Below are 14,078 nucleotides of genomic sequence, written 5' to 3'. Positions count from 1 at the left end.
AAACTAAGATTTGTAAAAGCAGCACATCGAGGCACTTTAAGGCAGGATCCACAAGAAGTATGGAATTCTTTAAATGCCTGTAATTCCTACAAAGCATAAGATCAACATGGGAAAAACCAAGAAATGCTTATTTGCACTTTTTTATCAATTACAGGTGGGGACAGCCTGTGGTAATTTAACCACAGCCAGCAGCTAAACTCCACAGAGCCACTTGCTCATCCCTCTCAGGAAGCCATGTATGGAAGAACAAAAAAGCCAGAAAATTTGTGAGTGAGGTAAGACAGTTTAGTAAGTGAAGGAAAGAGGAATTAAACATCACACCCACAACAAAACAAGAGAAGCAGTGCAAAGGCAATCACATATAACTTCCCACAAGAAGACTGATGCCCAGCCAGTCTCCAAACAAAGGCTACCTCTCCAAAGGGAAGAGGGGCAGGGGTGGGAAACGGAGAAAGCCTGAACACTGTCAGCAATAGCCAAAGCACTGGTGGCTTATCAACACTGCTTTAGTCACAAATTCAACACACTCTATCATACAGGCTGATGTGGAGATTAACTGCATGCCAGACAGGCACAGCACAGCATCAAAGACCAGCCTCTCAATGGTGAATGATGTTGCAGGGTTTAATGATAAACTATTTTTCTATAAGGACTGGCACAATGTTTCTTTAATCAGCAAAAATTCACACATTAAACTTATGCTAAAGATTTTAATTACCTCTACGAGAAGATTACATGACAGTTCAGCAACTATGTGTCCATACCAAAATATTGTATTTCCTGTGGTCTGATGGACACATCTGTACCAGATAAAACAAACTATTCCTTAATGAGAGACACAGATACTAGTCAGAGCTCTAAAAAATAATGTAATGCTCCTTTTTGTCCTTTCTGATCCCATTTTAAGTCTGTCCTACTCCTTATTCCCCAGGTAGCAGCTGTCACCTACTAAAAAAATCCAACCTCTTCACATCAAACGTGATTCAGCTTGGAGAACACACAGAGAACTACTACCAAAGCTGGACACAAATATGAGAAACTTTAAGTAATGCAGCAGAAGGATTCCCTGTCTGTATAGCAAGGCAACATAGACAGAATTCTCCTTTGTTTGTTCTAGAGGCAGTCAATACTGCAGACTTTGAGATTCACAGCATTCCTTGCTTTTTTCCTCCCCCATCCACCTTGATCACTCCCCTTCCTGCCTTTTATTTTTCCTCTAAACACCCCAGCAGTCCACTCAAATACCCCAAAACCCCACTATCCTCCTCAAAAATCCACAGCAACCTGCCTTCCTTCTCATCAGTTACAACGTCCCAGCTGACACTCGCCAAGAACACACCTGAGAAGTTCCTTTTGCAGCCCATCACCATTGTGTTAGGAGTTCTGGCCTTTGTTACTGCCACTGACAGCAGCTGTTACTGTCTGCACATCTGTGTACTCAGTTTATCATTCTTGCTAGTTTCTGCCTTTGCCTTTTGTGCTGAATAGCTGTTAAATCCACATTTTTTCAGTCTGCTTAAAAAACCTGATGGGTTCAGTCAAAGCCAGACAGCCACAAGCAACCCAGTGAATAAGACGGCTAACATACATTAGTAAAACCATCAGAATAAGGAAATGATTGCTGCAGTGGTGACAGATGATTCCTGAATCACTGTCTTGGAAAGGCTGAAACACAGTGACAAATGCAAACTCTGTCTGAAGTATCTGAAAGAGCTCATGCAGATGATAACGCATCACATGGGCTGTAAAGAGCATTTTCAGCAACCTCAGTCTCCACGAACCAGGCCTCTCTAGCCCATAAACCACATGCCTTTCCTACCAGATGACTTGACTTGTGTCCAGCAGCTGACAGAGTTCAAAGAAAGACAGTTCAGACAAAGTAGACTGCAAGAAACATGCTTTGAGTATCAGTATGATGTCTACTAATGATAAAGGCTGTTTTTTGGCCTAATGACTGTTACCTAACTGCTTCTGTCTATTCTAGTTCAGTTCTGTAGAACACAAAGAGAAAGCAGACAAAAATGATGTGTTTGGCTCTTAGTAAACTGCCTTCCTTTTCATTTGCATATAACATGATGATTCAAATCTATTTCCTCAACCAAATCTATTTCCTAACATCAGTTAGTCTGGGTACCACCTCATAAAGAAAGGAGATCCAACAGACCTTCAAAGAAACAGAAATCAGCAAATGACGAAAATGCCAATATATCTGTTTTGACTTGAGGGTTAGAAGCCCATTTTGCCCCTGGCTGGTCTTGCCCTTGCTTTCATATTGTTCAAGATCCAGCAAGGGAAACAGCATCCCTGTGTGCAGGTCCTGGGCTCACACTAAGGTCCCTCCATCTCCCTCTTGAAATGAAGAAATGCTCATTCTACAGCCATGGGGTAGCTGAGGGACAGTAAATCAAAGCATCCCAATGATTCATAAAATTGTTAAATTGCTTCATGAACAAGGACAAAGTGAAATAAAACAGGATGTTATTAAATAATCAACAGCAGCACTAAAGGAATCAGGAAAACTGCAGCATGACTAAGGCCAATCTTTTCTTGCACTAACAACAATTATCTTTCACATAAAATATGAGCTAGAGTCAGCACAATTTTTTATGAACACAACCTGCTTCCTCCGGTGATATTCCCACATTTCCTGTAAAGCTCTCCACCACAACACTTCTCATGAGCCCAGACACCACACTCTTCATGTAAGTGAGGATTTCTAGCTCTACTGCAAATGCCATTTCACCCCCGCCCTTGATGCTTGATAATCTTTGTGGTCCGCGGGGAATGTTAACCTGCAAGATGTAGCCCTGCAATACTACCATGCGTACTTCTGTAATTCAAGTTGCACAGGGGACGTTAAGATCAGTTAGTTATCAGGAAAACTTACTTCACCAAAATGCTTGTTAAGCACTGGAACAGGATGCCCAGGGAAATGGTTGTGCTGCCATCTCTGGAGGTTTAAAAGACACACAGATGTGCTGTTACTGAGGGACATGGCTTAGTGCTGGGTTAATGGGTGGACTTGATGATACACATCTTTCCAAACCCAAATGGTTCTAAAATCCTATAATGGAGCACAACTGTTAGAGCAATTTGCCAGGTAATCTGGCCTAGAAGGAGCTTCCCCTATGTCAGGACATTTGCTATTTTAGAAAAAGCAGCTTCTTCCTCTGACCGCCTTCCTTTGAGTGTCATGCAGCACGTTTCTCCCAAGCCTTAGGACAGTCAGAAAACTGGCTACACACAAAGCCATTGGCAGTATCAACCAAACATTCATTTAAGCAAAAGTCACTATTGCATTATCTGGCTAGTTTGATGGCATAAATTCAAACTCTGATCAGAGATGATGATTATCATCTCATGCTTCAAGAAGGCTCACATCAGTTTCACCAAGGGATCCAGCAACAGACATCATATATTAACAGTCATGCCATGGCCTTACAATGGAAAAATGGGTAAGCAGGGACTCGGAATACAAAGCAGATTGCAGTTGATGCAGAGAGGCAACTTTCAGACTGGAAGGCGAATGACAAATTTTACTCATCCTGTAACAAGTAAGGTGCCAGTGGAATTACTGCTACAACAGGTGAGTATAAGCAGCAATAAGACATTACCTGAAACACTATGCATAATTCTGGCCCATTCAGGGAAGATTAATTCCAACTGCAACAGGGCAAAGAAAGCCCAAGCCCACACCCAGAGGAAGGGAGAGCCTAATGCTCAAAGAAAACAAGCAAGCCAAGCCAAAATGCTTATAGCCTGCCAAAACAAAGCAGAGAAGAAACAGTCTCTATCTCTCTCTTTAAAATGAGAGCAGAAAAGAAGAGCTATTTTAACTGACAATATTATGATAAGTACAAATGGGTACAAATTAGTCATGATTAATTTTGGCTTAAAGGCTGAATAATGTTCATAGAGTCATTACTAGAATGAGATTCAGAAACTGCCTTCAGAGATCTCTCTTCCTTACAAGTTTAACTTGTAGCTTGCTAGATTTTTTAAGGTACCATTTGCTTGTCTGCAAGAGCAGGAGTAGAATATGACAACTCCAGAGATGTCACCCAATTCTAAGCCACAAAAATTTGTAAAAAAATTTCCAGCCACTATTCTTAGTTTCCTATGAAACAGTGGAGCTCTACTCAAGTACTTTAAACTTGTTATATAAACTAACCCCCCAATTTTATTATACAACTGCTCAAATCCCAGGCTGGTTTAGCTGCTATGCAGCAGGTTCAAGATCTGTTCACTTCAGTGTAAATACAATTTTAGTTTTACACTCTCACGAGTCAGACATTCCACAGTACTAAAAAAGAACAGAATACCTGCTGAAAGTACATGCTGTTTTCCTTTCAGAAGTGTTCAAATAAAAGCTTACAAAGGCATTGTAACTGCTCACTCTAAGAATTTATTATGAAGCTAACAACACATTTTCGAAGCTCCAGTTCTTCAGACAAAGCAACAATTTCACAAGGTTGTATATTTTATTCTTTTGATTTTTTTTAAAGTCCTAAATGTGCAAAAAAGAAGACTGGCAACACAAAATGTCTAGAGGAAAAAAACCCCACATTTCTTTTTAGCTTCCACAATTTCTAAAATAAATTAGTCTTATGTGATGTTACATGCAAGTCAATATTTATTAGCACCTTCTAATTCCAAACACATTTGAAGTATTAGAAAAGATGTTATTAAATGTTCTCTGAAAGTAAGGAGGTGGGTGAAGTACCCAGATGAGACAGGTACTGGATGTCAAGCTTGGACAAATTCTGCTGTTCACAGAAAACATTATGATTCCTAAGGATTCTAATTACATTTAGTCAGTATCTTTGTCCCACTGTCACAGAACTAAAAATAGTGCTACCCTCCCTTTAGACAAAATCTCTCAAGAATATTGTTTTCAGATCAGTAATGTAGCTTGTACTCAGTCACAACTTATATTTTACATATCATGTTAGTATTAAACTAAAGCATTTGAGAATCATTAAACATGCCAAAAAGAGTCAAATCAGACATCAAATTCCTCCGTACTTTGTCACCTTTCACTACATGGAAAGATTGCCAAGAAACCATAACATGCCCTCTGACGTGAGGAAGACATGCAGTCATCTAAGTGATTTCTGTGTTTGGTCTTTCTTGTGGGCAACTGTTAGCCTGGAAGGAACATGACAGCCCCCATAACCTGAGGAACCTACACCCAACTGTTGTTCATTGCCACACAGCTGGTTCAGAATCTCTTCAGGCAAGCTCACTGGGAGAGTTATTTGTTCCTTGCCAAGAGAGGGAAGGTGTTGAAGAGAGTAAATCCTGGTGTCACCCAGTTTTGGCTTCTGCCTCATGGGGTTCCTCTGGTTGCTGCAGAGATCACAGTCAGACTGGCTATGAAAGAGCCCTTACACCCTTCTTCCATCCCTTCCACTGGCAGAGGGAAGAGAGACCTGATAGCCACATGGTGACACACTGTTGTCACCCAGGGCACGGAAGGCCCAGTGTGTGAAAAGGACCAATTACTCTCCAGAGGAGCCTCCTCCACCAAGTTCAACTCAGGCAAGACCACTCACCAACAGCAGCTCCCTTCTTACTTGCCATGGGGGCCAGGCCTGCTGCTCTGCCTCTGTCTCTACCTCAGCCACCCTCCAGCCCAGCTGAAAGCCGTAAGGACAGTGCAGATACAGAGGTGAGCAGGCCTGCTGCAGAGCCTCTCCCTTTCATGTGAGTTATGTGAAGCACCAGCACATCCAAAGGATGGCTCAACTCTGCTTGCTCACTCCACAAACTAACAAAACTGCTCATTTGCCCTTCAGTGAAGATGAACATCCTACAGTCACATTTTCACTAGATCCAACACCGAGGACATCACCTTTTATGATAACAGCCTGCACCTGTTATAACGGGAAACATAAAATCCTAGGAATGCCTCCAAGGCAGACCTAAAGAGTGAAAACAACCAGAGAAGACAGCTGCTTATTGTTCTGTAGTTTTCTGTTTCATCCCCAGCAGCCTCAAGGCTGTTCTAACTCGCACAAACTGGATATGGTGTTTAAAGTACACAACACAGACGGGAGACAGGCAGAGCACAGCACTGTCCACCCCAGATCTGCTTTGTCACATTCAGCATTTCCATCAACAAAAGCATCTGCTACCACAGCTAGCACTTCCTCTTCAGGGCCAAGTCAAAAATTAATGTTATTGGGTATTTCTGTTGACCTAACCAGGCACAAATAAACAGATTACATGGAAAATTGGTAAAAAGAAAAAACAACAAAGAAAACCAAAAACAAAACCCTCACAGCTCCCTCAACTAAACAAAACGAAAAACAAACAAAAATCCCAAACAAAACCTCAACCTAAGCAACTCCTCACTAGCCAAAGGAAGCATATGCAAGCAAAGTACTTGCAAACCTGCTAAAACTGAATGAAAAATGATAATCAACACAAAACACGTCAGCAAGTCACTTGGTTGCTTCAAAACCTAAGACTCCTGTATAGGAAGCTGCCCAAGCCAAAATCCTGAAGCTCTATTTAAAGCCTGGTTAACTACTCCAGATTTCTACAGCCTTAAAGAATTCTCCTGCTTTGCGAACTGTGAAATAGCATTTGCAGCACTATTCCAAGTGGATACGGTTTAATGACTTTCTTCCACGTGATTAAATCAGAAGACGAGGAATCAATCATTTGGGCTTGTATAATCTGCATATTTTTATACAAATCTTCTCACCATTCTATCCCTCTGCTCTCCCACCTAACACAAATTCAACTCTTGGCATGCTGAATGTGCAGTTTTCAGTGCCTGCTTAAATCCTCAGAACTGAAACTGCAGATCACAAAACAGATACCCAGCACAGCAGGCAGTGCACAGATCTGCAGAGAACAAGATATGAGCAGCCAAACATTCAGTTAAAATTCTGAAAGAGGCAGGATTCACAAATGTTTACCACAGTAGATGAATGGGGCAACGATAAGGAAAAATACAACTCTTCAACTAGCTTGATATGAAACATACTGATTCAATTAGCACAGTAACTGTTAACTCCACCAAGTAAACAAACGGTTGAAGAAAATCAAAATTAAAATAACTGAAGAAAAAAACCCTGAACAAATAACTTATTTAAACTGAGTTATATACTGAGCTCATCCCATAACTGATTCGGCTGTCTGAAATCAGGTCTCTAACCTAGTTCCAACCTTTCCCTGCAACTGATGAATTTCAATAGTTACTTTATTTTTCTTACACAGTTCTTGAACTTAGGTGTCTGCATCAAACAGATGTCTTAAAAGAGTAAGTTATGGGCATTTTTAAATATAAAAGTTACTCAATAATCCAAAACTGAAGTAAATCATCATAAGACAAAAGCCATGGCAGAGCTGTAAAAACAAGAGTTTCACTGGGATTTATATCAAACTACATTCTTCCAAGATTGTCACAGAGTAGAATATACAAGCTTCAGCTCCCCAGAGAAACTGAAATGGGTACAGCTCAAAGGCAAATCAAATCATCCAAGTTCCTCTGAACACCACCATGTTCTTCAAATGCATTAATTTGGGTAGTCCAGAACACACTGTAACAAAGTCTGGCACACAGCCTTGACTTTTTAAGTACAAAACCAAATCATTTTATTAGTTATATGCACAGATCACAGGGTACAACACTGCTGACTAACTCAGTAGCACTTTCACACGTTACATATACTCACATCACCAATATAAACACTATGATTATTATCATCAATTTGATTAATTTCCATATGATATTCGTTTTGCTTCTTTTACAATATTAATTGATAGAAGGGTGGAAAAAAGTCTATTTTAAACAGAATTAAAATAAACAACACCTTTCCAGGGGAAAAAAAATTCTCCTGTCACTTCAAACAGCAACATGAAGAGAACGGCAAAACCAAATTCAAACCTCAAAGTCCATGGTGAATTATTAATTCAACTGCAGGAAAACTCAACCACAGTATTAGAAGTTGCAAGCCTGGAAGCATAACCAGAAGCAAAGCCAACTATAGCTCAAGAAATGCTGCTTCAGGTTTCTCTTCCTATCCCTACACCTGCTTTTGGGCTCCACTCCCCTCTTTGCTCTCGATACCTGCTTTTTTGGCATCTTTGGTATTTGCACTATGTTCCCTCCTCCCCTCCCCAACCTTGTCCCACGTGGGTCCTGAGCTGTACTGCTGTTCTCTTCAAAAGGCACATGCTGCAGCAGCTCAGAGCATGGAGGAAGCCCCCCTGCTGCTCGCTCCTTTTCCATCAATACTGGGGCCCAAGAGGAATGAGGCCAAATCCTTCCTGCCTGTCAGCCAAGTTAATGATTCTCGTAATACACAGAAATTGAGTTAGGGTCCTACATAGAGCAGAGACACTTCCCTAACACGGCCAGGCTTCTCCTGCCAAGTTCAAGCAGAACAAACTCTTCAAATCTTTTTAGGCAAATCACTGCAGAAAGACAACAACTCATCCCAAATCCCCCTGAAATGGTAGCTGACATTTCTTAAAATCATTCAGCCTGAGTAACAGCATTTGGAAAACTTCTGCCCAAATGGCTGAAAGCAGCAAAATTTAAGACCCTGTTTTCTGCTCCTTTAGTTCAGAGTGGATGTCTACAATAGCAGAAGGTTCAGCTTTCACCATTGGACAAAAAGAACATCTCCTAAAGAATATTCTTTGTGTTTCATTTTTTTCACCTCAGTTCAAGGACTAACATTTTTGCTGTCATGAAGCCAACTGGAATTTGACTAAGTGAGAAAGCCTAGTACTCACTTCAGTCAATCAAAATGAAATTTAGGGTAAAGTTTTACACTCTTGAGGAAGATGGACTGAAACTATTTCCTTCCCACACACCCCCTTAAGTTATGTGCTTTTCCTTTTAGTAAGCAATTTCATTTGAAACATTTCAAGAACAATGAACCCAAGCAGCAGTAAAACATAAGAACATACAACAGGTAAGCTTCATAATACCGGTTTTTCCAGTGTTTCTTCTCAAGCTTCTCACAAACTATAACAAGACTACATTATTCACCAGCTTCTAACAACATGAAATATACAAATATAAACCTGAAAAACTGAAGAAAATGTCTGAATAGCATTCATGGCTGTATTACAGCATCCAAGGCAACAACTGTGTCAGTTTAGTTTGAAATCTTCACTTAAACAGAAGTTAAAATGTTTTAATAATTGTAAGCCAATAAGAACTAATTTCTTTAGGAAGAGAACTGAAGTACTAAAAGTCAGACCAAATGTGTAATTTAAGTCACTAACTCCAATCATCTTTTTAAACTGCTGCATCTAATCTGCCCTGAGGCAGGTAGTAAATTGCAACTTCAAAACACTGTCAATTTTAGACAGCAAACATAACAGGTACATAAAATCTTCCATGACATTTGTACTTACTTTATACCCCCTATGATAAAGATATGGCACCCACAGTAGAAGAACATGACTGAGCAAACATAACCCAGGATGCATGCAAATTAATACTTTTAGTAAGTTTGCTTGCTAGTAAAAAGAACTGTTACTTACTGCTATTTCTCTGCATGCAGACATGGAAATTCCAGTACCTTCTATCTGTTTTAAAGCATAATCTTTATCATCTTTCCTGTGAAGAGAAAAAGAAATTTGGTTTGTTTTTAATTGCACCATGAATTCAATGTGAGCTCCTCAGTACCATTCAGAGATGAGTTTCTAATGAATACAAATTATGCATCTTATTTTCTTTTCATTCTTTACTAGTTAAATGTCTGGACATCCAGCTAAACTGTAAGCTAACCATAGCACCATGATAAAATATAAGTCTGCTCTCACTACACTGAGATGATTTTAAAACTTTCTTTTTAAAATGCAATGATTAACACTTCTTCCATTTCTTCCTTCTCTTATTAAAAAGAAAACAAAGTAAACAATTAGCACATACTAGAAATAAGCCTTGCTAGGGCTTTATCTCACACAAATGTATTACTCTGGGACACAGTAAGTCTCACCCATATTTTAATGAATTCTTGAGTAACCCAGAACCAATGCCACATTAAAACATCTTTTCTTTCCCCTAGATACCAAACTGCACCTTAAAATTTTGTTCCTACCAAGGTAATAGAACTGCCAAGATTAATAAAAAAACTCCACCAGACATTAGAGCAATCTGAAGAATCCAGAAGTGGATTCCAGTGGAAGGTGTCCCTGTCCCTGACATTGGAGCTAGAACTAGATGACCCTGAAAGCCCTTTCCAATCCAACCCATTTTATGATTCTATGAAAAGTTTGCTTGGCTTCAAACATATATAACATATATTAAAACCAACACCGTGACCTCCCTGTACTTTGACCAGTATGTAGCTTAGAATCACTTGTTTCACAAGCAAGCCTATTAGTAACTTCAGTTACCAAAAGCAAAATCAGGAAGAGATACACTGCAGCAAAAGAAGACACTGAACTCTTGCCCATTCCCAGCCTCAAAGACTCAAAAACTTTGAAGAGATGGAGTGCCTGTCCTTCCCACTTGTGGGCAGGCACGCACAGAACTCCTGGGGGGCATGACACGTAACAGCATTGCCTTCAATATTTGGAGCACTTGTATAGCCTCAAACCTCTAAGTTACATAACAAGCCTTATTCATTTTTAATTAGTCCAGACTTCCCAGCTGTGAAGAGCCACCCTAAAAAAAAATGCAATTCAAACATCCTTAAGGCAAATAAAACTAAGCTGTAGCTAAGGATTGGGAACAAATACACTTTATTCCAGTTTCTTCCAGCTCTCACAATTTGCAAATCTCTGAATTGCTTTATTCCTACCCAAAATACACACTTTCCCCTATTAATCACCACCTAGGGAAGAGAGAAGAAAGTGGGAAATTAATGGACAAAATCTGAACACAGATAATGAGTAGAAAGAACAAACAGCAAGTGGACAAGAGAAGATTTCAGTAACAGAGGAATTACATGGATGCAGCAAGGTAAAAGACAAGAAAATACACAGCATTTGACACAAAAAAGGGGAAAAAAAGAATAGGGGAATGCAATGATAGAAGGCATTAAGAAGTTTCCATATAATAAAACCCTGAAACTTGCCAGCCTGGAAGAGAAAGAGACAATGCTGAGCACAAACTCTTACGTGGCCAAAACAAGGTGTTACACAATACCCCAGAGTACACACCTGTTCACACCTTAAACGAAAACAAGTTGCATGCAGCCCAAAACCAAGAAACTATTACGATACTAAGCACATAATTGAACTGTGCAACTCATGATGTATGAATATTACAGGGATCAAAAGCATAAACAAATTTAAGACCAAATTACACAATTTGATCTTTTGGTGATCTTTGGTAATTTGATTTTAAGATCAAATTACACAAACTCACGGTAGATAAGGGAGTTATGGACCACTCCATGAGCAGCTTCTGAACAACCCCAACCTGCTTTCCAGCACAGAGATTTCCAATGCTGCTGATACAAAAAGATCAAATTTTCCCAGCAAAAAATTGTTTTACCCTCTATCCGCCTTAGCTAGCAATGGCTAGCTATCCAGCCGTTACTGGACAGAAATATGAAGCAGAACGAACTGGATTAGAGGTTATTCTCATTGCCCTGTGTGCTCATCTACTTAATTTTGAGGTGTTTGGAGAGATCTCTATTTCAAGAGAAGCGCTACCACACAGCTGCTACTGTTACGTGCATTACCACTGACAAAATAGGGAGCAAAACGGGTCAGACTAAAGGTTATTCTCATTGCCCTGTTGCTTATCTGCTTAGATTTCAAGGTATTTGAAGGACAAGTCAGTATACAAGCCAGTATAAGTACTACCAACTGGCAATACTACAAGCACTTCTGGAACCACTGTCTACAATGAAGCCTGCCATCCATTTAAGATGGTACAACTATTTTTAATTGGTCAAATTTTGCCAAATTAAATCTGTACTAAAATTTTCCATACCAGATGGTAGACCTCTGGAAATTTTTAAAAAACAGAAACCCCTCAGCTGTTTCCTAGAACAAAACTGGAGGAGCACTCTTTCAGCTGTGTGTGTTAACTCTTTCACAATCAGGGCTTTGATGCTGAAATTCAACAAGGTGGCTTAAAGAACACAGCATTTGGTCTCTTCAGAGCAATGGATGAAGCCTCTGAAAATTAATCTTCTCACATTAAAGGCCACTTTAAGAGCTGAAATCCAGAGCTTCAATGCCCAATCGTGCTCTGCCCTTACAGTGACCCAAGGCTGTAGGGAACGAACTGTTCCCTCCTTTGCTCTGCCCAGGTGCTGCATGTGGGAACCCAGACCAAGTGGCCGCTGCTGGGTCCCCAGCCTACCCAAGCAGTCTAGAAGAAATATAAGCATGGCAAAAAGAAGGAAAATAAATTAAGTTTAGAGATAAAGCACATTCTTAGCACCACGCTACACTCCACTCCAGAATGAGGAAAAAAATATACCAAAGCCTTCTAAGACTTAAATTTTCTGAATTGTGCTGGCACAGTTGAGATACAAAGTAATACACCAATTTCTAACCCACTCCTAACATCTGTTCTACGCTGAGGCTGCTAAAACACCATGGTTACCCCATTACACCAGAAGTACCAGCTTTTCCATTTACAGAAGTAAGAATATCCTACTTTTACCTTTAAGGCAAGTGATATTTTCATTGTAAAACCGAGTGTAATTCTTTGGGAGAGAAGGGAACTGGGAGAATACTTTTTAAAGGGAACAGTAAGAGTCTACAGGAGTGCCAAACACAATGACCAAGCTTATTTTACAAAACTTAAGACAATATTTTGCCAATAGTCTATTTAGAATCATAGCACAGCCCAAGGCTGCTCCATGATTCGGAGCAATTTCCTTCTCTGAAGATGAGAGACATTTGAAGATAAAGAGACATTCAACGACAAAACAGAAAAAAAAAGCAGAAAGAAAAAAAAGGGGGGTGGGGGGGAAGCCCTGTTTATAAACATCTTCCACAGCCAATTGTGAGTAACAAAATGGGCCACTTAGCAGGTTGCATTTTAAGGGCACAGTAAGACTCAATTCAACTAAATTTCTTCCTTCTAACAGAGAGGTCATGTTCGGAAAATCTGTTCTTTCTCTGCTGCCTGGAATTAAACATTAAGTAACTTCAGCAGCTCTTCCACCTATCAGTTGGCTTAGAAAAGCTGGTCAATCTGCAAACTTACTTTTGTACCAATTTATTCTTACTTTCCTGCACTTAAGAAGGCTGGTATCTTCAACACTGTGGTGCTCCCCACTAGTAACATGCTGCAGGAGAGCAGCAAGAATAAGAAAACTGACTTTGTACACTGCTGCTAGCAACAGCAGTGCTTACTGTAGTCATGAGCAAACTACATAACCTTGTGGAAAATCCTCAGAGGGGCAACACTAACATTTGAGTCATAAACTTGAAAAAGATGGTTACCTGCAACACCACTTCCAGTAGATTTTAATGACAACAACAACAAAAAAACCCCCCTACTAAATTACCATCAAAAAGTATAAAAGGCATTGCTCTTACAGGTTGAATAAACTAAAACAAAAAAATTGCCATCTGTAAGAGTTTCAAGTTTTTATTATAATGCTGCTTCTAAGCACTGTAGTTTTTTAAGTTCTACTGAATTTGGAAGTACAAAGGCATCATAAGAAATATTCAGCATCCGGGGTGAAAAAAAAACCTAAAAAAATGCCCACATAAGTAAAAGAAAGGAGACCTATTACATAAAAGGCAGATTAAAAAAATAGTTCTGTTATTTCATCTCACATACCATAAATTTTGAAGAAATGTATTGACACAACATTACAATATATCCTTTATTTGGATCATTAGAACATTTCAAAATTCATATGAGTAATAAATACAGCAGAATAAAGTAACAAATCCTTTTAATCAGTGATGATAATTCTAAATTTACACTACAGTTAAAAATCTCAAATTCAAAATTAACTGTGACAATGTAGGAATAGCTTTGTCTATGAAGGGGATGTAAAATGTGACTGCAGTTAAATATTTGAGGGAAATAGGCTCTGGAGTTTTCAACTACCAAAAGAAACTGTAAATGCAGTATCTCCTCCACAGAAAACTCTAAGGAATCTCTTAACTGTTTATGCCTC

General features: G+C 39.5%; 1 protein-coding gene across 4 annotated transcripts in view; it reads right to left on the bottom strand.

Moving 5' to 3' along the window:
* The window catches only part of CDK8 (cyclin dependent kinase 8), a 75,110-nt gene that overhangs the window by 42,165 nt on the left and 18,867 nt on the right, over window positions 1-14,078 (bottom strand). For all 4 annotated transcript variants that reach the window (XM_032099470.1, XM_032099474.1, XM_032099471.1 and 1 more), the window contains exon 2: window positions 9,514-9,589. In XM_032099470.1, coding sequence (XP_031955361.1) covers window positions 9,514-9,589 — 76 coding nt within the window. The remainder of the gene's footprint in view (window positions 1-9,513; window positions 9,590-14,078) is intronic.

Source organism: Corvus moneduloides, chromosome 2 (assembly GCF_009650955.1).
Source record: "Corvus moneduloides isolate bCorMon1 chromosome 2, bCorMon1.pri, whole genome shotgun sequence".
NCBI lineage: Eukaryota > Metazoa > Chordata > Aves > Passeriformes > Corvidae > Corvus > Corvus moneduloides.
The sequence above is the reverse complement of the archived record's forward strand: the minus strand, read 5'-3'. Positions and strand labels throughout refer to the sequence as shown.